The sequence below is a fragment of the Saimiri boliviensis genome, chromosome 6 (genome assembly GCF_048565385.1).
Source record: "Saimiri boliviensis isolate mSaiBol1 chromosome 6, mSaiBol1.pri, whole genome shotgun sequence".
NCBI classification, from domain to species: domain Eukaryota; kingdom Metazoa; phylum Chordata; class Mammalia; order Primates; family Cebidae; genus Saimiri; species Saimiri boliviensis.
In genome coordinates, this window is record NC_133454.1 from 113,579,467 (window position 1) to 113,603,575 (window position 24,109).

Below are 24,109 nucleotides of genomic sequence, written 5' to 3' on the forward strand. Positions count from 1 at the left end.
CGATTCTCCTGCCACAGCCTCCCAAGTAGCTGGGATTACAGGCACATGCCAGCATGGCCCAGCTAATTTTTTTATTTTTAGTAGAGATGGGGTTTCACCATGTCGGCCAGGCTGGTCTCAAACTCCTGACCTCATGATCTACCTGCCTTGGCCTTCCAAAATGCTGGGATTATAGGTGTGAGCCACCGTACCCAGCCTGTCTAGGACATTTTTATTCTTCTTCCAAAGTTTTAGCAGGCTAATTCAACTAGGATTTTAGGTCATACTGAACGTCAACTCATCAAAGAAAGCTTGAAGAAACCTTCTTTAATACTCTTAAAAATAGGCAATCAGGCCGGGTGCGGTGGCTCACGCCTATAATCCTAGCACTTTGGGAGGCCAAGGCGGGTGGATCACCTGAGGTCAGGGGTTTGAGAACAGCCTAGCCAACATGGCGAAACCCTGTTTCTGCTAAAAATACAAAATTAGCCAGGCATGGTGGTGCACACCTATAATCCCAGCTCCTCAGGAGACTGAGGAAAGAATCACTTGAACCCGGGAAGTGGAGGTTGCAGTGAGCCAAGATCATGCCCCTGCTCTCCAGCCTGCATAACAGGAGTAAGACTCCATTTCAAAAAAAAAAAAAAAGAAATAATAGGCAGATATCTCTCTCATGGGCTCTCAGACTGCCCTCTACTTCCCATATTGGGCACAGTAATTGGCTGTGCATGTGCCTGAAGCACTCTGAGGGCAGAGAACTGTCTGTCTTGAAAACTGGCAATATCCACAGTGCTTAGGACAATGTTTGCTACCCAAGGTATTTATTAAGGATTTATCTGATATATAACTGAAATTATCTTATCTCATACTAGCAGTACCCATCCTCTCTCCAGAGGCTATTTGGAAATCATTTACACCACTGACCACAAAACTCCTTCTTTTCTCTTTGTCTGAAAACTAGGGCCTCAGATAGGAAATCTCAGACTTTCTACAAAGCAAGTCAACACTCCTCGAGGTCCAGAAGGGGGAAATCTTGACATTTTGCCTTGAGAATGGTGAAAGTTAGCCTAATTGCTGGAAGAACACTCTCAGGAGAATATGGTCATACAGAGGTGCTCGGGCCTAGGGAGAAAGTCCCCTGTACAGACCCCTAACCTAAGCCTTTAGAAGCAAGACGTTGCCTTTAAGCATGATGTTCAAAACCATCACTTTCCAGGGTAGAACTGAATGGTTTCTACTAGTTGGTTTAGCTGTTGTTTCCTTCCCTACTCTTTTTGGCATGCAGGAAAGAAATAAGAAGTGTTAATTGCTTTCTTTCCCCACTGCCAGGCAGACTTTGGCTAAATTCTTCTAGTAAGTTTAAGGTTTATAATGGTTTTAATTACTTTAAATTTAGAAAATGTTCCTTTTCCTTTACTTCCCCTTACTACTGCCTTTGGTCATTGCTAATAAACCATGATGACAAAATAAGCTTCTTCATGGTACAGAAATCAGCAGTCAGAATTTTTAGCTAAGTGGAATAGACAGCCGGGCTGACAAGCCCTGTTACAGGATACTTAGAGGAAGAGCCCTTGAGGATTTTTGTCCCATCTAACCTATCAATGGGCTTGTTATTATTTTACTCACCTGTGGAAGAAAGTTTGGACGTGGAGTGAGTCTAGGAGGGGGGATAAACTGTGGTACTTTGATGGGCTGAGGAGGTGTTGCCTGAACCTGCTAAAAAATGAGGAAGATAAATAAGCCAGAGAAAACAATCACTCTTCAAACTCAAAGCTAGTATTTTTAGCATCACTCTTCTTTGGATCAGACAATATTTTCTACAAGCTTTCATCGTAAGTTAATCATCTGAATTAACACTGCATTAGGAAACTTTTTCACTTTCCCACCTGCGTGCTTTACCCTATAAAGTGAACCAACCACACTTCTGTTTCCTCCCACATCTAATGTAGAACATAGCAGGCTCAGTAAATCTTAGACAATTTCCTTTGACACTCAAGAACTTTTGCATTTACATATTTTAAAAGTCAAGACTGGATCCAAAGTAAAATCAAACTTTCTACTTAGCCAAATAGGCTTTTTCCTGATAGAGCTTTATCTAACAGTGAATAGAAAATTTTCCAAGTCTCAGTATCTGGCTGAATGATCTGGTTGCTGCTCTAAGGATCCTGGGTAAGTGGTGAAGCTTCACTTTGTTGCTCTCTAGTTTCACTCACCACTGGTATCATTCAAAAGCCATCAAGAGCTCTTAGGTGCCATTTTAAGGGAATTTTATATCAAAATTTAGATCTATTTCTCCCAAGCTTCTGAGAATATCAGTTTTCTAAATGGCTTGATCGTAGAACTCTCGTGAAAATTCTTGTTCAGGTACTTCCTCCTTAAAGGGATTATTTTTTCCCCTGACAATACTGGGCACTGACACTGTTAATTTGTGAGTTTCCTGAATATTTTTAAAGTGCCCCAACTAACTAACCAGTACTTTCTAGGTACAATCAATTTAAACGGATATTAAACTAAAAGAATTATCAGAGAGTTTTCACCAAGGCAGTAATACAGCACAAGAGAGTTTAAGCACTCAAGTTTCACAGGAAATTACTGTAGACAGGGTGAAGGCAGAGGGAGAGAGAAATTAAACAGTGTGTATACCTCTGTGAAGGAGACCTTCCCCATAAAATCAAGTCATACTTTGACCTCAGATAATGCAATGAGTTTGGTCCTTGGTGTCAGGACACTTCTGTAGTGATTTGAGCAGATCTCAGAAATGCCATTTTCCTTTCTCGGCCCTAAAGGGGAATTTAGTATGCTAGAAGAATGACGGAAACTGAGAAATCCAGCAGGAGTCTAAGAAGGATTTACTATACAAATGCATATCCTAACCTTCTCATGTGATCACACATGAGGAGCAGCTGCTGGCTTACCAGAGTGACTGTGTTTTTTGCCACAATTTGGACAGCCTCTGCCCCAGGCCCAGTGACCTTACTAGACGTCTGGAGGTTGACTGGTGTGTTCTGCACATCAGTGCTGAGCACAGCTTTCTGACTGTTGATGGCGGTCACCATAGCAATGGTAGGTCTCTGGCCCACCACAGAGGCAGGCATGGTCGCAGTTGCTGCTTTCAAGACGAGAGGTAGTGTCTTTGTGGTAATCATAGAAGCTGTAGTTACAGTCTTCTAGGAGACAGGGAAAACAGGTATTAGGACTAAATCTAAACTAAATAATAAACTAAATCCCACTAAACAATATGCTGCTAAACCTTAGAAGTAAACAAAACAATAATTCCCATAATCAAGTTTCTCTGTAGAACAACATTTCTTTTGTGTACGTAGAGCACACTCCTTACAACAGGGAAAGACAATCTCTAGTTTTCAAGAATTCTCATATTGGTGTCACTTGTACGTGGATAAGTTCATAGTAGCAACTGCAGACACAGGGTTTTCAACAATGAATGGGGTAGGTGTACAGATACAGAATGTGAGTGTACTTACTTGTTTTAGTTTTTTAAATTCTTTGCTTGCTCTCAATTAATTTAAACTTTATATTAGTTGCAAATTAATGAGGTACATATCATCTCTATCCTAACTGCTACCACCTCACTAATATGAAGAAAGCCACCATATAATTCTGGATATCTGTTTCCTGAGACACAGATATCCAGAAGGCTGGGGTAAAAAGACAGTGCCTTTTTTTTCTTTCTTTCTTTTCTTTCTTTCTTTTTTTTTTTCTTTTAGTAGTGTCACCCTGAAGAGAAAGAAGGGAAACTCACAGGAGGATTAGCATGTTACCTCAGTGGCAGCTACCTCAGAGGCAATGAATCCCAAGCTCCAGATAATGAAACATATTAACCAACTAGTATATAGTAAATACCAGTTTTGATACCATAGGGATATTATGAGTTACTACCTATAATCTTTTCTCTGGAGAACTGCTGCAGAAGTGATCAAAGATGCAATGAAACATGACAAGGTGGAAACAAACATCTGAGTTTCAAAAGCCTTGGAGATCAGAGGGTGAACCGAGGTAAGAGGACTTGACTGATGCTCCTTAGTGCTACTGCAGCTTTGAAGCTGTACTTTTCTAGACTTTTTACTAGAATAATTAAAGGAATCAGTTAAAAAACAAAAAAATATATAAACACATTCATTGCATGGCCTACACATCTATCTGGAGATAGATATTTCAGGAATATGAAATTTTATCTGGTCAAGCTCACTGGTTCTGAATTTTGACACTACTCCACCTTTACTATATATTTGCACTGCCTGATTTGGCAGCTACTAGCCACAAGTTGCTATTTAAACTTAAGTTAATTGGCTGGGCTCGGTGGCTCACACCTGTAATCCCAGCACTCTGAGAGGCCGTGGTGGGCAGATGACCTGAGGTCAGGAGTTTGAGATCAGCCTGGCCACCATGACAAAACCCTATCTCTACTAAAAATACAAAAATTAGCTGGGCGTGGTGGCAGGCACCTGTAATCCCAGCTACTCAGGAGGCTGAGGCAGAGGTTGCAGTTAGCCTAGATTGCACCATCGCACTCCAGCCTGGGCAACAAGAACGAGACTTCATCTGAAAAAAAAAAAAAAAAAAAACCCCAAAATTAGCACGGCATGGTGGTAGGCACCCATATTTCCAGCTACTTGGGAGGCTGAGACAGATGAATCACTTGAATCCAGGAGGCAGAGATTGCAGTGAGCCGAGATTGCACCACTGCACTCCAGCCTGGGCAAGAGCCAGACTCCGTTTCAAAAAAAAAAAAAAAAAAAAAAATTGAAAAGTAAATTAATTACAAAAAAACAAAACAAAAAATCACCTCCTGAGTTGCAACACTTCAAATGTCCAAAGTCGTATGTGGTTAATGGTGACCAAATTGGACAGTGGAGATAGCATTTCGAACACCACAGGAAGTTCTATCACTGTGCAGGACCAGTGAAAAGTATCTCCATTCTCCCAGAAACATATCTGGACAACTTCCCTTATTTCTGTTTCAGTGTCTATGATCTTCTACTTTGGGGTATTAAGTTGTTTGCTTCTACGTAGTTATTTATCTCAATTTTTCTGTCTTAAACGTAGAAAAGGTATATATCATCTCTGTCCTAACTGCTACAACCTCACCCGACAGGAAGAAAGCCATACACACATGTTATCTAATCTTTTAAGATCATCATCTAAATCTTTGTTTCCTCTTCTCCAAGACAACAACATAGGAGTGGCTTATTCTCTTTGCCACTGCCCTCTTAAATGTGAAATGAAAGGGGGAACACTGACATTTATTTTAGGATGCAGTGGATCATCTATCTTCTATCAGTGATGAAAACCAAATAAAAGCCAAATGCTGTTTATCATTAGAAATTATATATTAATAGTAGTATAATAGCAAGGACTGCCTGTATTACTAGCAATTTGTAGTAAGTGTTTTTACCACAGTGTATTAGCTTTAGTTCTCAATTTTATTCTTTTCTTTTTTAATTTATTTTATTTTATTTTTTTAAAGATAGGGTTTCACCATGATGGCCAGGCTGGTCTTGAATTCCTGACCTCAGGTGATCCACCCACCTCAGCCTCCCAAAGTGCTAGGATTACAGGCGTGAGCCACCATGCCCGCAGTTTTCAATTTTAAACCTGTCAACATAAAGAACTTTTGAAGTGGTGATCCAGTCACACCAGATGGCGTTGAATCCAGTGCTACCATGGATTGTGGGAGTAAAGCTCTAGTCAGAAGAACTCACCGACATGGATTTTAAAGACGTATGTTGTAATTGCTTTAAAAGAAGTCAATGTACTTTTGTTTCAAGTAAATCATCAAAATTTTGAATAACTCTAAACTGATTATTCTACAAAATACTGACTAAAGCCTCAAGCTCACTTGAGTTATATACTTACCAAGTGAGTTATATACTCACTTGAGTTATATACTAACCAAACACTTTAAAAACACTGAAACCTAGTAAGTTTGTTCACATCTTAGGTTAGCAGTTTTCTTTTACAACTATGGTTATGGCTTATTTCACTACATGATTTCCAGTACCTATATAACTGTTTATAGTTAGGCAGAAGACCCAGTACTGTATGCTTCAGTGAAAACTTTTTGAAGAATGTATTTACCATTTACTGACACCAAGACACAGGAAGTGCTTAGATGTTTACCCCTAGTCTGGTGCTTCTTCTGTTCCTAATATTAGGGAACACAAACCAAACTTCTGGGGTGTTATAGTTCAGATGACAAAGGGAATTTAGAACTTTGAAATAAGTCTAATGAAAATGTCTGAACTGTTCTAAAAGGAGAAAGAGGAGACATAGAGAAGAAAGGTGTCCAACAACAAATTATCATTCTTATTTATTTATTTATTTATTTTTGAGATAGGTCTCGCTCTGTCACCCAGGCTAGAGTGCAGTGGCGCAATCACAGCTCACTGCAGTCTTGACCTCCTGGGTTCAAGTAATCCTCCCACCTCAGTCTCCTGAGTAGCTGGGACTACAGGTGGGTGCTACCACACCTGTAATTTTTTTTGATTTTTAGTAGAGACGTGGCCTCATTATGTTGCCCAGGCTGGTCTAGAACTCCTGGCCTCAGGTAATTCTCCCGCCTTGGCCTCCCAAAGTGTTGGAATTACAGGCATGTGCCATCACATCCAGCCAAGAGATTTATTTTTATGAAAGTTGTGATTTGTTTTTAGCTAGTTAACAGTGGCTAAGTATGATTACCTTGTAGAGAAGGTAGCTGTTTTTCCACAGTTTCATGAAGGGGTTCTTTATTTTGACAAAACCCAAATTGCATGAGCTAGAAGTTAATGCAGAAATGCACGGCACAGCCAACAGTGCTAACAGCAAAATCCCTTTTACTTATGTATTTGCTCTTGTTGTTTACCTGCCAAGTATGAAGTATTGATTTAGAATAGATGGACTCAGGCTGGACACAGTAGGTCATGCCTGTAATCCCAGCACTTTGGTAGGCCAAGGTGGGTGGATCACTTAAGCCTAGGAGTTTGAGACCAGTTGACAATATAGTGAAACTCCGCCTCTACAAAGAATATAAAAATTAGCTGGGCATGGTGACACACACCCATAGTCCCAGCTACTTGAGAGGTTGAGGTGGGAGGATCACCTAAGCCTGGGATGTCAAGGCTGAGATGAGCTGTAATTGGACCATTGCACTCCAGCCTAGGTAATACAGTGAGACTCTGTCTCAAAGAAAAGACATAATGTAAAACAGATGAAATCCAAATCAGAATTTAAGGGATTATTACTATGGAATCTAACTAACTTCCACATCTATTTTAGATTATTTTGCTTGTTTAATTTTGAATGCAGTCACTGCTGTATACTCAAACAACCACAAAAAGAACCCCTCTCCCTTTTTTGTTTACAAAGGTTTATTTTCTATTTGGTTTTATTAACTGCTCTCTTCTATACATTTGCATTATGCCGTTAAAAATGAGAGGGCTGTGAATACAGGTTGGAGAGTATACCTGAATTTAACTGTTCTGTTCTTTCACTTTTTCTGTAGATTGGAAAACTTTCAAAATATATATACAAGTATGAGTTGCTGTTAACTAAGTAAGGCACTGTCCCCATTCCTCCTTCCAAAAAGAATTCCTCATTGCTTCCTCTATGCCTTGGTATATGCCAATCACCCAGCTTAGAATAAAAAGCTTACTGATTGCTACTTAATATTTAATTCTTTCTGAAACTGTGCATTTAATATATGCCATAGGTAACCTCCCATTTGTCCTTGCCCTCACTTCCCTATGACTGTTAAGAAACCCAGAAGTTTTGGCATGCTTTGGAGGGTTGGCCTTATCTCCTCTCCATCGTTTCATGGATCCTACATTCCAACCACACCAGCCTACTTGCGATTCCCAGGACATGTATTTACCTTTTTGACTCCATCCTTTTGTTCACAGTGTTCTCCACACCTGTGAAACTCTTTCCCCTTTGCTCTATCACTAAAATTCCATTCATCTGTCAGGGCCCTGCTCAGATGCACCTTGAAAAGTACTTTCTGATCCCTCTAGTCAAAATTACTGTGTCCTCAAACTTCCTCTACATCTTCATTTTTTTAAATTCTTGAAAACAAACTCTCTAATTTGTGCATTTAGCCTCCACATTACCTAAAACAGTGCTTGCATACAGTAGGAACTTCATAAATATTTATAGAACAAATAAAAATCACTAATCACGACATACCGGATTTTTGGCAGGGACCACTGCTCTTTGTATATCAGAATCGAGCACATAGAGTATGTTCAGTGAACAGATTGGTACTGCCAGGCACAGTGGCTCATATCTTTAATCCCAGCACTGTGGGAGACCAAGGTAGGTGAATCAATTGAACTCAGGAGTTTGAGATGGGGAAACACGGTGAAACCCTGTTTCTACAAAAAATACAAAAATTAGCTGGGCATGGTGGCCTGTGCCTGTAGTCCCAGCTATCTGGGAGGCTGAGGTGGGAGGATGGCTTGAGGCAGGGGTTTCAGTGAACTGAGATTGTACCGCTACACTCCAGCCTAGAAGAAAGAGCCAGATCCTGTCTCCAAAAAAAAAAAAAAAAGATCAGATTGGTAGTTTACTGTAAACTCAAAACCCAAAAGCTTAGAGGATCCTTTTGGTTTTTAACATTAAACATCTGCATCAAATAAAACAATTTTTTTTTTTTTTTTTTTTGAGGCGGAGTTTCACTCTTGTTACCCAGGCTAGAGTGCAATGGCGCGATCTCGGCTCACCGCAACCTCCGCCTCCTGGGTTCAGGCAATTCTCCTGCCTCAACCTCCTGAGTAGCTGGGATTACAGGCACACGCCACCATGCCCAGCTAATTTTTTGTATTTTTAGTAGAGACGGGGTTTCACCATGTTGACCAGGATGGTCTCGATCTCTTGACCTCGTGATCCACCCGCCTCAGCCTCCCAAAGTGCTGGGATTACAGGCTTGAGCCACCGTGTCCGGTCAATAAAAGAATATTTTTAAAAGGTTGGCAAAATCAATTAAATATATCAGGTGGGCTACTGGATGGAGAGGCGCCCTTAGGTGCTACACAACACTGTTTTTGAGGTAACCCTAGACCTCTCACCATCCACCATCCCAAAGCAACACAGACTACCAGGGAAAGGAAAAGCTATTACAAGTATTTTGGAACTGCTTCCTTTGATTTTTTTTTTTTTGAGATGGAGTCTCACTCTGTCGCCCAGCATGGAGTGCAGTGACATGATCTTGATTCACTGCAACTTCTGTCACCCAAGTTCAAGTGATTCTCATGCCTCAGCCTCCTGTGGAGCTGGGATTACAGGTGTAGGTTACCACGCCTAGATAATTTTTGTATTTTTAGTAGAGATGGAGTTTTGCCATGTTGGCCAGGCTGGTCTCAAACTCCTATGGGTCTCAAATCCCATAGTGTTCGGATTACAGGTATGAGCCACCGTGCCCAGCCTTCTTTGATTTTGATAACATAAAATGTTACTTACACAGAATGTTTCCATGGGTTACGACAGAAAACTCCTGTGTAACAGGAAACAATGAATTCTACCACACTCCTTTCAGGTGAACATTTTCTGATCAAACTGTACTTTGGAAAGAGAACAACCTAACCCAATTCTGTTTAAAACTTAAACAAAAATTATCCTCTAAGCATTCTTTCAGAACGAATACAAGGGGATTTTTAAAGTCAGTTTTGAATGCCTAATTTCCAAATAGCCTTGGGGTGGTGATTAAGATAAAAATTATGTAGGCTGTCCTAGTGATCTGATTTATAACAGGGATTTTTCTTTTTCCTTCTTTGGTTTTATGCAGTATTGGCATTGCTTTTTTTTGGATTGAATCGCAGTAGAGAAGAGTAGTTGAATGGACATATTTTTCAGCCAAAACCTCTAGGTTCAGATCTTAGCTTCACTACATACCACCCTCCATGGTCTGAGGTAAATTATGTAAACTCTCTGTGCCTTAGTTTTCCCTTCTAAAAAACAGAGATGGTGAGCCCGGCGGATCAGACAAGGCCGGCGGATCAGAAGGTCAGGAGTTTGAGACCTAGCTTGGCCAATATGTCGAAACCCTGTCTCTACTAAGAATACAAAACTTAGCCAGGCGTGGTGGCACGTGCCTGTAGTCCCAGCTACTCAGGAGAATGAGGAAGAAGAATCGCTTGAATCCGGGAGGCGGAGATTGTAGTGAGCCAAGCCAAGCTCATGTCACTGCACTCCAGCCTGGGTGACAGAGTGAGGCTCAGTCTTTAAAAAAAAAAAAAAAAAAAAGCAGAGATGGTAATAATAGTACCTTCCTTTTAGGATTAGGGTAAGGAGTATGTCTATTATATACATAAGCACTTAGAAGACTGTCAGTATACAGTAACCTCTCTTAAATGTTAACTTATCTTTAGTGTTCTCACAAAAAATTCATTCTTTGTTTGCAAGATGTTGCACATGAACCAAAATTCAATGTCCATAAACAGTGAACGGCCAAGTGAACTTTTTCTCTACATATAAAAATACAGCAGAGACCTGGTGTTGGTTTTAAGAGGTAGCCATGCTTAGGTTTCAGAGGATCCCAAAATCTTTGAAGGGTACAAAAATGAGTGTAATAAGTGTGAACGTATATTCTTCTGGAGAGGAAACTAGAGCTTTCAACAGAGTCATAAAGGGATCTGCGACCTTCAAGGATCCAAGCATCATTTGGAATATCATTTCCAAATATGTCCTTTTTGTGCATCTTGATTGCCTCACTATTCTTACATTATATGCTTAAATGCCCTTTTCAGTAAAAACATTTGCACAACTACACCAAGTTAGAATTTTATTAAGCTCCCACTTCTTTAGTTTTGACCTGTAGCTTTCATTTCAGATTCTCATCAATGTATTAGAACAAATTCATTTTCTCATGAATATCAGCTTAAAAATGAATGTTTTTATGAACAGTGCAAATATAGCACTCTTTTTTTTTTATGAGAGTGAGTTTCGCTTTGTTGCCCAGATTGGAGTGCAGTGGTGTGATCTCAGCCCACTGCAGTCTCTGCCTCCTGGGTTCAAGTGATTCTCCTGACTCAGCCTGCCAAGTAGCTGGGATTATAGGCACATGCCACCACGCCTGCCTAGTATTTTTGTATTTTTAGTAGAGATGAGGTTTTGCCATGTTGGCCAGGCTGGTCTCAAACTTCTTACCTCAAGTGATCTGCCTGCCTCAGCCTCCCAAAGTGTTGGGATTGCAGATCTGAGCCACTGCACCCAGTCATAACAGCCTTCTGAATGCTTCTTTCTGTCTGGTCCTGCACTGAACCTGGAATAGCTCTATGCCTACTCGCTAAGAATTCCAGAAAAGCAATTCCAGAAGAGGTCAAGTCACAAACTTTTAGAACAAGTGTAAACAAATACCTCCAAAAATTCAAAGTAAGATTTTAATTCTGTTGTAATGCAGAGAAGTGATTTTTCTTTGTTTATTGATTACCTTTCTCCCCTTCTTCGGACAGGTGGGAGATCATTAATTTTTGCTTCTTAGTAATGTTATTTCCTTCTGCCAATGATTTCAAGTGATACTTATCTGGGTTATACTACAAAACAGCAACGAAAATAACTTTTGTTTAGTTTCAGTTGAGCTTAGTATAGTCTGAGATAGGACTCGGTTCTACATGACTAATAACAAATCAGTCTACAACCTGCAGCCTGCAACATTCCATCCACACGTTTACCTGTGAAGCAGTCAGGTTGGGAGAGGCTGCAGCTGACTGCTGGGGGTGGTGGTGATGGTACTGCTGCTGCTGTTGTAGTTGCTGTAGTGGTTGCTGCTGTGCTGTTTGTAGTTTGTTTTCAGATTGTGGCAATGGCTGTATTTGGAACTTGTCCGGTTGTTCTTGCTTTACTATCAGGTTCTTCCGTAGCTGTTCAACTACTCTTTTCTACCAAATGAAGACAAAAAGAAATAAAAATATATTAGAATACTGCTCTATCAGCTAAACAGAAAATATGCAGCAATTATATTTCTCTGACATCTTTCCTATAACTAGCTTCATCTAAAACTTACTACATCTAAATTTACACGGATTCTACATATGAAGAGCTTAAAGCAATTAATATACATTCTTGCTAATAAGAAACTGATTGTATAAGAAATGTTTTATATATAAAGGGTAACTGAGGCACGCAAATAAAAAACCTGAACAAGATCACATAGCAGAGCTCATATTTTCTGACCATTATTAACTCAGCATGCTGATGGCAGTATAGAATGTAGCAGTAAAAAGCAGGGCTCGGAGTCATCCTACTTCAACTCCAATTTCAGTTTTGCTATTCACAGCTATAAGATGTTGCGTAAGTTTATGAACCTGCCTGTGTCTCACTGTCTTGTTCTTTAAAATGAGGTGGTTAACAGTACCTCTGGGGTTCTTATGTGCACCAAATGACTTGTTTTATGGAAAGAACTCAGAACTGTGATTGGCATATTGTTGGTCATTATTATTATTATTATTATTATTATTTTTAGAGATAGGTTCTCTCTATATTGCCCAGGTTGGAGTACAGTAGCTATTCATAGGTATAGTCATAATGCACTACAGCCTTGCAGTGCATAGTGTACTACTGCTCCTTCCCCAGTCCCCGGAACTCCTGGGATCAAGCAATCTTCTCACTTCAGCCTCCCAAGTAGCTGGGTCTACAAGTGCACACCACTGTGCCCAGCTTAGTATTTTCTACATATGATAACACAGAAACTATCCATAGTAACTTTTATTAAGCAAACATCATATATCTGTCCCAGTTGATAACATTAAACAGATTGTTAAAGAAACCTTGATCCCAGTAATATGTCATATAAACAACAGACATTCTAAGTTACTGAAATGTGCAATTCATGAGCAAGACTTCTTTCCTGGGACAGGATCTGTGGAAGTACACACGTTTGTTTAGACAGAGTAGGGATTTAACTGCATGGAGTGAAAATTTAAGTCAAAGTTCTTCACATTTTCTAGGCCTTGCTCAAATCCAAGAGAAACGTGTTTCTGGATAACTTCATTACTATAATACATTTCAACAGAATGTAAGCCCGATGAGGGCAGGGGCTTATTTTGTTCACAACTATGGTCTGCACTTAGAACTATATTGCTGAGTAAATGTCCTTGTTCTTTTTACATGATGTATAAAGTGGTGGGGCCAAAGATCAGCAAATGGCTCATAAAGCATATAATAACTATTTGGGGCCATATTTGGGCTATGACTCTCCTGCCCTAATGGCAGGAAGAAGGTATAAGCAGCATTCCTCTCCTATCTCACACACTTTCCAGTTAGTTCATTAGCGGAGGTGTGCTATTCCTGATAAAAATAGATTGTGATTTTCTTTTTTCTTTTTTTTTGAGACAGAGTCTTGCTCTATCACCCAGGCTGGAGTACAGTGGCACGATCTTGGTTCTCTCTAACATAGATTATGAATGAAGAAAAACAAATGAACAAGGAGATTTAAATAATTTGGTGAAACCATCAGAGCCAGGTTAATATTCAAATGCCTGCTTATGGCTCTCAACAATTTTTCCTCCCATATTCTCTAAAGAATCTAAATCTGTGGATTACTCATTTAACATATTTGAACATTAAAATATTTACATAATAAATTTCTAAAACCTTTAAGTTAAAAAAAAATGTTTTCTTGAGAGGTTTTATTTATTTTTTGGGTTTTTCTATTTTTATTATGTTTTTTTGAAAAGGGTCTGGCTCTGTCACCCAGGCTGAAGTGCAGCAGCATAATCTTGGCTCACTGCACATCCATGTCCCAGGCTCAAGCGATTCTCCCACTTCAACCTACCAAGTAGCTGGGACTACAAGTGAGTGCCACCACGCCCAGCTAATTTTTTGTGGAGACGGGGTTTTGTCATGTTGCCTAGGCAGGTCTCAAAATCCTGCCCATCCCAGCCTCCCAAAGTGCTGGAATTACAGATGTAAGCCACCATGCCTGGGCGAGAGGTTTTTTAAAAAATATTTTTATTACTGATTCTTTTCAGACAACTAAAATATTATATAAAGGCCAATTTTTGGGGGGAAAATTCTGTTATACACTATACTCTGCTAGCACTGCCTCTCTGAGTAAATATTTTTTTAAAAATGATGCAGAGTTTGAAGTCTTTGCAGAAACCATCTGCAAAATAATAAAAATGCAAATTAATAAAACATCAAATGCTTATAAAAATTAACTTTCAAGTCTTCAAAATTCTATTTCTCAAATATAAAAGGCAGAATAATTGAACTGCTGTAGTTTAGGAGAAGGCAAAGTAATAGCAGTGGTGCTGCAGATAATGCTGAGAATCTCATGTAGGTTTTATTGCTTGGTGACTGCCAGAACATTTAGACATTTAAAAATTAAATAATTATTTAGTGTTGCTTTCAGTCCTCCTCCCTATCAGACATCAAGCATATTAATGAACTAGCTAACGTGCAGCATCAGCAGCCAGAGAAAGAAACCTCAAGAGCTCTTACAAAACAAAAGCAACAACAAAAAACCCAAAACAGATCAAAACAGAGGAAGGAGAAAATCAGGAGGAAATAATACAACATAAACGTGACACCTGCCAAAAAATAAACTTTGAACTAAAAGAGCACAGGAAACTAATTACTATACCAGTCACAAAAGGAAAGGGTGTTTTTTCTCCTCTACAGCCATGCTTAGGAAATACGGTGTGCTCTCCTACTCACTGCCTAACTAAAGTAAACTAGAAGCAAGAAACAAAGCCCAGAACCCGCTCCTAATGTTGTGTACAGCCGAAGGGAACAGTAGGGGAAAGCAGGAGCAAAGGATGCGGGCTAGAGTACTACTCTTCAGCCATATGGCTAGAGCAAGGTGATGACCAATCAGAACCAGAATCAGCAGCGTGGGAGTCAAGTGAGTCACACTGCATTCACAACTGCTCCTCCCCCGGGGCCTGAAACAAAGCCGTGAAAGCTCCGGGTGGAGGCTGGCGGGGAGAACATGATCAAAATACTTGCACACTTACATCAGTCCTTGAGAGGAGAGGGGGGAAAAAAGTAAAAAGAAAGAGAAAGAGCTCTGCATTACAGGTCAGATCATATGAGCTGGGTAAAGTTTTCTTTAAAAGACAGCTTTGTGTAATCCCAGCATTTTGGGAGGCCGAGGCCGGCGGATCACGAGGTCAAATGATCGAGACCATCCTGGCCAACATGGTGAAAACCCGTCTCTACCAAAAAATACAAAAATTAGCTGGGCGTGGTGGCATGTGCCTGTAGTCCCAGCTACTCGGGAGGCTGAGGCAGAATTGCTTGAACCCAGGAGGCGGAGATTCTAGTGAGCCGAGATTGCCCCACTGCACGCCAGCCTAGCGCCTGGCAACAGAGCAAGACTGTCTCAAAAAAAAAAAAAAAAAAAAAAAAAAAGACAGCTTTGATATGTCAAACTGCCACTCAGAAATGAATTGTCCCTTACTCCTTGCTGTGTTCACCAGATTAGAATGCCACATGTGTGGAGTTAGACATGTCTGCGGCTATCTGTGAAAAACATTTTTTACATCAAGGTTTGGAGGAAGCACTGATGCCTCTGTCACTTAAACAAAGATGACTGCACTTAGAAACCAGTAACTGAAAGCCAGGTGGGCTCTGCAGCAGAGGTGCTCCTTAGGTGTGGAGGCCCTGCAGGCTCTACCACGGACTGGCTAGCAAAGGAGAGCTGCTGTGCACATTAGTTGGCTTTTCTAAGTCTCACCATCCAGTCTCGTTCTAGTTGAGTCTTGCAGCTCTGGCAAACACAGAACTCACATGACTTCAGTGGGACCCCGGATCTAGGTCAGTACCACTTCTGGGTGGCAGCAAGAGGTTCTGTCGAAAATATTTCAAAAATCCTAGCTGTGTGGTATCATGCAAAGTTCTCAATGTCAAACTATACAAAGGATATCCTCTCACCTCCACAGGAGATGAGCCTATATTTTTACTACCATGTGTTTTAAACAAAGAAGTCATGACTGGTCATTGATGAAGGTTATAAGGGCATACATGATTTGATATTTCAAAGGTATTCACATATAATGGAGATCTTTAAATGTAGCTAACTATATTGGAACATTATCCTGAAGCTTTGAGAAATGGCTAAATTTCACAAATTGGCCATTCATCGTTCACTGATAAGTTAATGAGAATTAAAAGAGAGGGAAAAAATATCCGGGAAATGAGAAAAGAAAGCTGGAAAGAACAAAGGCGGAAGGGAGAGAGGGAGAAAAAATTAATAACTTATCAACTAATCTTTTCTTCTTAATATATTTCTATAAACAATAAGCCAATGTGCCAGGCCTCCAGAACTGCTAGTCCCGCCCCCTTCAATCCATCTGTCAAGAAATGCTCCATAAACCCAGCATGTAACACAGAGCCTTAGATTCCCCTGACATTCGCATCACTGGGTTTCATCAGGGCTTGTTCAGGCAGAAGAGTTCACAGAGCCTCTGACACTTCAAGTCACAGTTTCCAAGACAGGTAGTCACAGCGATCAATATTTTGACATTCAGCGATACTATCAACGTGTTCACACGACAGCAAGACAGGTCCTGAAGAAAAATACAGACTCTTATAGGTCTAATACAACAGAAAATCAAGTTCATTTTCCACCATCTACGTCAATCGTTCCATGTTCCATGGCTTTTGTCAACATAGAAGGGAGACGGAGAGATGGAAGGACTGCCCCCACTCCAATCAACCCACCACTTTATTTCTATAAAAAATTGCTCCCACTAATTTTAGAAAGCTTCTCCCAAAAGGAACTTCAAGACCCTGTCCTCCACAACTGGATGTCGGTACTTCAAGTCTCTGCTTTTTCACACATTCAGTCACTCAACTGGTTTGTGTTCTATATGGCAGTATCTGTTGCATATCAATTATTAGAGGGCCACACCCACTCAAGACATCTTACACAGTATTTCCTTAAAAATGCATCCTTTTATTCCTTCATGAATCAACATGCAATCTAAAAATACAACCTTCATTCTTCATACCAGAGGCTGATAGAGACTTGCAACTTTTTACACATCCAGAAAGTTACCAAATCTTACTCAAAATCCAGACTCACCAATTGCTCAAAATGAAACCAAGTATACTAAATTTTATGCATACGGAAAAAACTAGCCTGGAAAAATGTTTATTTGCTGGTGAGATCAGAACTTACTCAAAGAGGGAAAAAAAGAGTTTCTACTATCTAACTAAAACTCAGTCACTGCATTGATAAGTCACAGCAATATTCATGAACACTGCAGGAAGGACATATGGCAGTTTTCAGAATGTGCCACGCAATTATCCTCTAAAGAAGAGGCGATGTGTTACAGTGATAACATTAGAGACAAAATTACAATTCAGAGTAAAAGGTATGTATTATTTAATGGAAACAAATTAAGTGATGATTTCACCATTTTATGAACAAAAACATGGAATGCCATTATGTGGACAAACACACAGGAGAGAAACTCAAGATAAACTCCTTCCTTAATGCAAGTACAACTCAATAAGATAATCTGCACTGGTGTTTTTGGAGGGGATAGTCCAGGGAAGACTCAGGATAGAATTCTAACAGAGGAGGACGGGGAGGAATACTGGTGGCAGAAGCTATAAAAATATACTTAGCTAAAAAAATTGCACTTTCTTCATTTTGTAAGATACTAGAAAGTTTTCACCAAACTCTCTGAGACTCAGTTTTAGACACAGAATTAGACAAATAGCTTCTTTCCTTTTTAAACCTCTTTTAAAAAGTGGCTGGGCATGGTGGCTCATGCCTGTAATCCCAGCATTTGGGAGGCCGAGACAGGCGGATCACCTGAGGTTGGGAATTCAAGACCAGCCTGATCAATATGGAGAAACTCCGTCCCTACTTAAAATACAAAATTAGCTAGGCGTGGTGGTACATGCCTGTAATCCCAGCTACTTGGGAGTCTGAGGCAGGAGAATTGCTTGAACCTGGGAGGCGGGGATTGTGGGGGACTGAGATTGTGCCATTGCACTCCAGCCTGGGCAACCAGAGTGACACTTCATCTCAAAATAAAAAAATCTATATTTTGGGGGGTTTATTCTTCCTTCAAAACACACACACACACACACACACACACACACACACACACACAAACACACAGAGATGTATTTACGTCAATGTATTTTACATCCCATCTCCACAGGAGATGAGACCCTTAATTAATATCATTAGGATTTACAGTCCATCTAAGAATTTTGACTTTAGATCTTTTATTTGCTAGCCTGATTAAAATGCAGTTTTCTTATTTAATTCACTCACAGTCTAATAGGTAAACTCAACCCCACCTTCCCCCTCAACTTGATATGTGTAACTATAAAATACTAATATTGATATACTCAGACTTTGCTTAAATTTAGGGATCCTTCTAAAAAGCTAGGACTGCCTTTAATTTGTGTCAAACAAGGAAGAGTGGGGCTGTTGTACTTAATAGAGATGTGACCCCTGGAGAATTACAGGTTCCAATATGTAACCTACGGCAATGCTGGAGCAAAACAGCATAAACACATAGACTAAAATGGAACAATGCATAAATGCATACTAGGAATGGTAGTTGTAATATAATGGTAGATAATATGTATAATATTTTACATATTACAAATGTAATATACATTTTACATTCAACTTTTAGCCAAAAAGTCCAGATGGCTTACATTCAATTTTTCCACATTTCTCTGAAATACATCCTTCAGAAAAATGTTGGAGATCAAATGAATTAATTGTGGGGAATGCTTAGGAAACTGTCAAGGACAATGTGAAAAAAAGGGATAGTAACCAATGAATAATATAATTTGTCTAGTATGAATTTTTAACTCAGAGAAACAACTAGTTAAATGTGACTTTTATTTCCAATGTCAATTAGATTTCAATCACTTGATTTTTTTTTTTTTTTTTTTTGAGACAAGAGTTTTGCTTTTGTTATCCAGGCTGGAGTGCAATGGCGCGATCTCGGCTCACCGCAACCTCCGCCTCCTGGGTTCAGGCAATTCTCCTGCCTCAGCCTCCTGAGTAGCTGGGATTACAGGCACGCACCACCATGCCCAGCTAATTTTTTGTATTTTTAGTAGAGACGGGGTTTCACCATGTTGACCAGGATGGTCTCGATCTCTTAACCTCGTGATCCACCCACCTCGGCCTCCCAAAGTGCTGGGATTACAGGCTTGAGCCACCACGTCCGGCCCTAATCACTTGATTTTTAACATCTAATCACTTTAATGCTAGTTCAAACAATGTTTGGCTTTTTTTAAAATGAGAACTGTCAAAAAGAAAGTACAGTATCAAAGCAAATGCTACCTGTTGCCTTTTAATCTCAGAAATCAAACACATTAGGGTGTGTGTCTCTGTGGAAATCTAGGTACATCCCAGATTCCTTATACCTCCATGGCAGTTCAGGGTCATAATTATGAATGCATAAAATAGATGCCCAATTTAAATGTAACCTGGGCCAAGCACAGTGGCTCATGTCTGTAGTCCCAGCTACTTGGGAGGCTGAGGCAGGAGGATCCCTTAAGCCCAGGAGTTTTGAGGCTTCAGTGAGCTAGAATCATGCCACTACACTCCAGCCTGGGCAACAGAGCAAGACTGTATCTTAAATAAACAAACAAACAAACAAACCAACAGAGCAAGACTCTATCTTAAATAAATAAATGTATGTATGTATATAACCTGACCCATCAAAGACCCTAGACACAGTAATGAAGACTATGGCAAAAAACCGTAAGAACCATTTATAATCTGCACAATTTAGCTGTTTGTTACCATAAAAAAGCACCTGAATCACTGCATTTGTACCACAATAAGGTATGACATAGAGGCTATTAATTTGTAAATTAAACTCCAGTAGAACAAAATGCCTGTCCCTCTGTAACTATCTGTTTACAGAACACCACGGCACATACCACCAGCTTGCCATTCATCATGACATGGCTGTATCCCACAACCTAAAAGGCGGTACTGCCTTGTTAATATCAGAATTGTCTTGGACGCTACAGAAATTCTCTCATTCCTCTGAGTGGAAGCTGCTGTGGTTTTCCTCACAAAAGAATGCTGACTAGAGATGGCTGCACAGGAGCTGTTCCTGACAAGCTGGATATGAAAATACAATTTAAGTACCGTGATGATGCTAAATGGGAGGAGGGGAAGGGAGGAACAAAACCAAAGCCCCTGTCATTTTATGGAACACTGCTCAGACAAAACAAATTGTTTTACCTACTCCAAGCCCTGGGTACCACTGAAGATAACGTAAGAAGTCCCATTTTCACAGAAACACAAGATAGAATCAGATGCCAGAAGAGGTAAATATAATAGATTATTTAACCAAATTCTATGCAGAATACATCCACTAAGAAATAGATTCATTATTTTCAAAGATGAGGACACCTTTTAAGAATCCTCAATTCTGCATATTTTCTTAAAAGAGAGAAAAAGACAACAGTATTGGAAAAACATATTGTAGCAAGCAGTATACATCATGTAGAAAATATTCTAAGATGAAATGTAATATTTGCCTTACATTTAAACAAAAGTAACTCTTGTAAATAACTAAACACTGGCATTTTTAATTGGGAAGTATTTTAACAAAAGTACATTCTGAACATACTTTTGATGGTGAAAATCATACTTTTAAAATCATCTTCATTAATAGCACACATACACATAAATTTTAAAAGATTCTAAAGCTGCTAGGCTGGATGTAGTGGCCCACGCCTGTAATCCCAGCACTTTGGGAAGCCGAGGCCAGAAGATCACTTGAGGCCAGGAGTTTGAGACCAGCCTGGCCAACATGGCAAAATCCTGTCTCTACTTGGTGGTGCACACTTGTAGTCCCAGCTGCTCGAGAGGCTGAGGCATGAGAACTGTTTGAACCCAGGAGGTTGAGGTTGCAGTGAGCCAAGATACTGCCACTGTACTTCAGCCTGGGTGAAAAGAGCGAGACTTCATCTTTAAAAAAAGAAAATATTCTAAAGTTGCTGAATGCTACTCTCTTAATTTAACAAAGTATTCCCAATTTCAGTAGTTGAATTTACCACCAAATCTTTGTTACAATCACTTAAAGAGAAAAATGAACAACGTTACAAATTTACTTTCTGACAAGACCCCTCATCAAACAACAGGGAGGGTGCAAGTTTGTCACAAGTGTAGACTGCCAAAATGATGATTGATTAACTTCATGGGATTGGCTCTTCTAAGATGTGTGGCAAGGATAATTTGCACTACTCTGTATTTAGTCTGAGTTTACTTCATGAGAGATACAAGAAACCTGAACTCATCTTTCAGAATTTCAGAACACATTTGCCTTTTTGTTTGTTTTAAATCATTAGTACTAGAAATTTTATTAAAGAGAGAGGTTCGGCAATGTAGAAGAAAAGCATGAATAATCTCTCTCTTTTTTTTTTTTTTTTTTTTTTTTAGATAGAGTTTTGCTCTTGTTACCCAGGCTGGAGTGCAATGGCGTGATCTCGGCTTACCACAACCTCCGCCTCCTGGGTTCAGGCAATTCTCCTGCCTCAGCCTCCTGAGTAGCTGGGATTACAGGCATGAGCCACCATGCCCAGCTAATGTTTTGTATTTTTAATAGAGACGGGGTTTCACCATGTTGACCAGGATGGTCTCAATCTCTTGACCTCGTGATCCACCCACCTCAGCCTCCCAAAGGGCTGGGATTACAGGCTTGAGCCACCGCGCCCGGCAAAAAGCATGAATAATCTCCTGATGAATAAAACGAATTTGGTTAAAAATTTAGCTGGGCACAGTGGCTCATGCCTATAATTCCGGCACTCTGGGAGGCCAACGCAGGAGGATTGCTTGGGCCCAGGAGTTCAAGACCAGCTTGAGCATCAAAGTGAGACTCTGTCTCTATAAAAAATACAAAAATTAGTCAGGCGTGGTGGCACACACCTGTAGTCTCAGCCCCCCAGGAGCTTAGGCTGGCTTGAGCCCAGGAAGTTGAGCCATGATCATGTCATTGCACTTCAGCCTGGGCAACAGAGTGAGACCCTGACTCAAAAAATAAATAAATTAAAAGAAAAAGAATGTAAGTACTTCATTAAATCTTAAGCATGAGCCGGGCGCGGTGGCTCAAGCCTGTAATCCCAGCACTTTGGGAGGCTGAGGCGGGTGGATCACAAGGTCAAGAGATCGAGACCATCCTGGTCAACATGGTGAAACCCCGTCTCTACTAAAAATACAAAAAAAAAAGTTAGCTGGGCATGGTGACACATGCCTGTAATCCCAGCTACTCAGGAGGTTGAGGCAGGAGAATTGCCTGAACCCGGGAGGTGGAGGTTGCGGTGAGCCGAGATGGCGCCATTGCACTCCAGCCTGGGTAACAAGAGCGAAACTCCGTCTCAAAAAAAAAAAAAAAAAAAAAAAAAAAATCTTAAGCATGAAGAAAAACATTCTTCACAGGTGATGAAAATTACAAAATCTAATCCACAAATTTCTACACAAGTAGTTACAGTCTTCACACCTGAACATACACACGTATGCACCCACTACCACAAACATACACACACCCCTCCCAAGTTTTAGGATGGATGGAATGGCCACAGTTACCCCCCGCCCCCAACTTTTTTTTTTTTTTTTTTTTTGAGACAGTATCTCACTCTGTTGCCCAGGCTGGAGTACAGTAGCATGATCAGGGCTCACTGCAGCCTTGACTTCCTAGGCTCAAGTGATCCCACCTCAGCTCCCTGAGGAGCTGGGACTACACGAATGCACCACCATGCCTGGCTAATTTTTTGTATTTTTAGTAGAGACAAGGTTTCGCCACATTGCCTAGGCTGGTCTCAAACTCCTGGACTCAAGCGATCTGCCCGCCTCAGCCTCCCAAAGTGCTGGGATTACAGGTGTGCACCACTGTACCCAGCTCATTTTCCTCTTCTTCCAGTATACTTCCAAGTACTGAAGTTGTAGTTCATGCTTTTACTATATTGTGCTCCAGTTTCTACATACAACAAAAGTATCGACATGCAGGGTCAAAAGAGGACACTATACTGAACATAAAGTCAGTCCCTTGATTTTTTTTTTTTTAAAGAAGACTTTATTTTTAGAGCAGTTTTAGGTTCAGAGCAAAACTGAACAGAAAGGACAGTTTCCACACACTCCTGGCCTCCCCACCCCACATCTCCCCACTATCAACACGCTACACATAGTGGAACATTTGTTACAATCGATGAACCTATACTGACACCTCAATACCATCAAAGTCCACAGTTTACATTAGTGTTCACTCCTGGTGCTGTACATTCCATGGATTTAGACAAACGTATAATGACATATAGCTATCATTATACTATCACACAGAAGAGTTTCACTGCCCTGAAATTCCTCTATACTCTGTCTTCTCAGCACTCCCTTCCCTCACCCCTGGCAACCATTGGAAACCACTCCTCTTTTTACTGCCTCTATAGTTCTACCTTTTCCAGAATGTCATCGGGTTGGAATTATACAGTATGCAACCTTTCCAAACTGGCTTCTTTCACTTAGTAATATGCATGTAAGGTTCTTCTATGTTTTTCATGGTTTGATATTCATTTCTTTTTAGCTCTGAATAATATTGCATTGTCTGAATGTTATCACAGTAGTATCTTGATTTTTTCCATATGGTCTAATGTAGTAGCTGGTGAATTCTATAATGGTTACAATAAAAACAAAGTAATCATATGAGATAGATACTACTTGCCAGGTAGAACAATGAGGCTTTGAGTAGGTAAGTGACTAAACCTAGGTCACAAATCAGGGAAAGAGTCAGACTTAAAGAGTTCTAGGCAGGACGCGGTAGCTCACACCTATAATCCCAGCACTTCGGGAGGCCGAGGTGGGTGGATCACCTGAGTTTAGGAGTTCAAGACCAGCTTGGCCAACATGCTGAAAACTGTCTCTACTAAAAATAAAAAGATCAGCTGGGTGTGGTGGCAGGTGCCTGTAATCCCAGCTACTCAGGAGGCTGAGGCAGGAGAATCACTTGAACCCAGGAGATGGAGGTGGAGGCTGCAGTGAACCAAGATCGTGCCTGTTGCACTCCAGCCTGGGCAACATGAGCAAAATTCCGTCTCAAAAAAAAAAAAAAAAAAAAAAAGGAGTTTCAGTTCCAGCTCCTGATAACTAATTCCATATTCCCACCTCAACCCCCAACATCAGTATCTGGCTTCCTGGTAAGGATCT

At 40.3% G+C, this 24,109-nt stretch overlaps 1 protein-coding gene across 26 annotated transcripts in view; it reads right to left on the bottom strand.

Moving 5' to 3' along the window:
* The window catches only part of PHF21A (PHD finger protein 21A), a 203,976-nt gene that overhangs the window by 40,164 nt on the left and 139,703 nt on the right, over positions 1-24,109 (bottom strand). For 22 of the 26 annotated variants that reach the window (XR_012518166.1, XM_074401370.1, XM_010333800.3 and 19 more), the window contains 3 exons: positions 11,640-11,846; positions 2,895-3,146; positions 1,606-1,695 (listed from right to left, as the gene is read on the bottom strand). Coding sequence is in view for 25 of the 26 variants with exons in the window: in XM_074401370.1 (XP_074257471.1) it covers positions 1,606-1,695; positions 2,895-3,146; positions 11,640-11,846 (549 nt within the window). In the remaining variant the exon portion in view is untranslated. The remainder of the gene's footprint in view (positions 1-1,605; positions 1,696-2,894; positions 3,147-11,639; positions 11,847-24,109) is intronic. The other 4 variants (XM_074401373.1, XM_074401377.1, XM_074401376.1 and 1 more) reach the window with 2 other exon arrangements.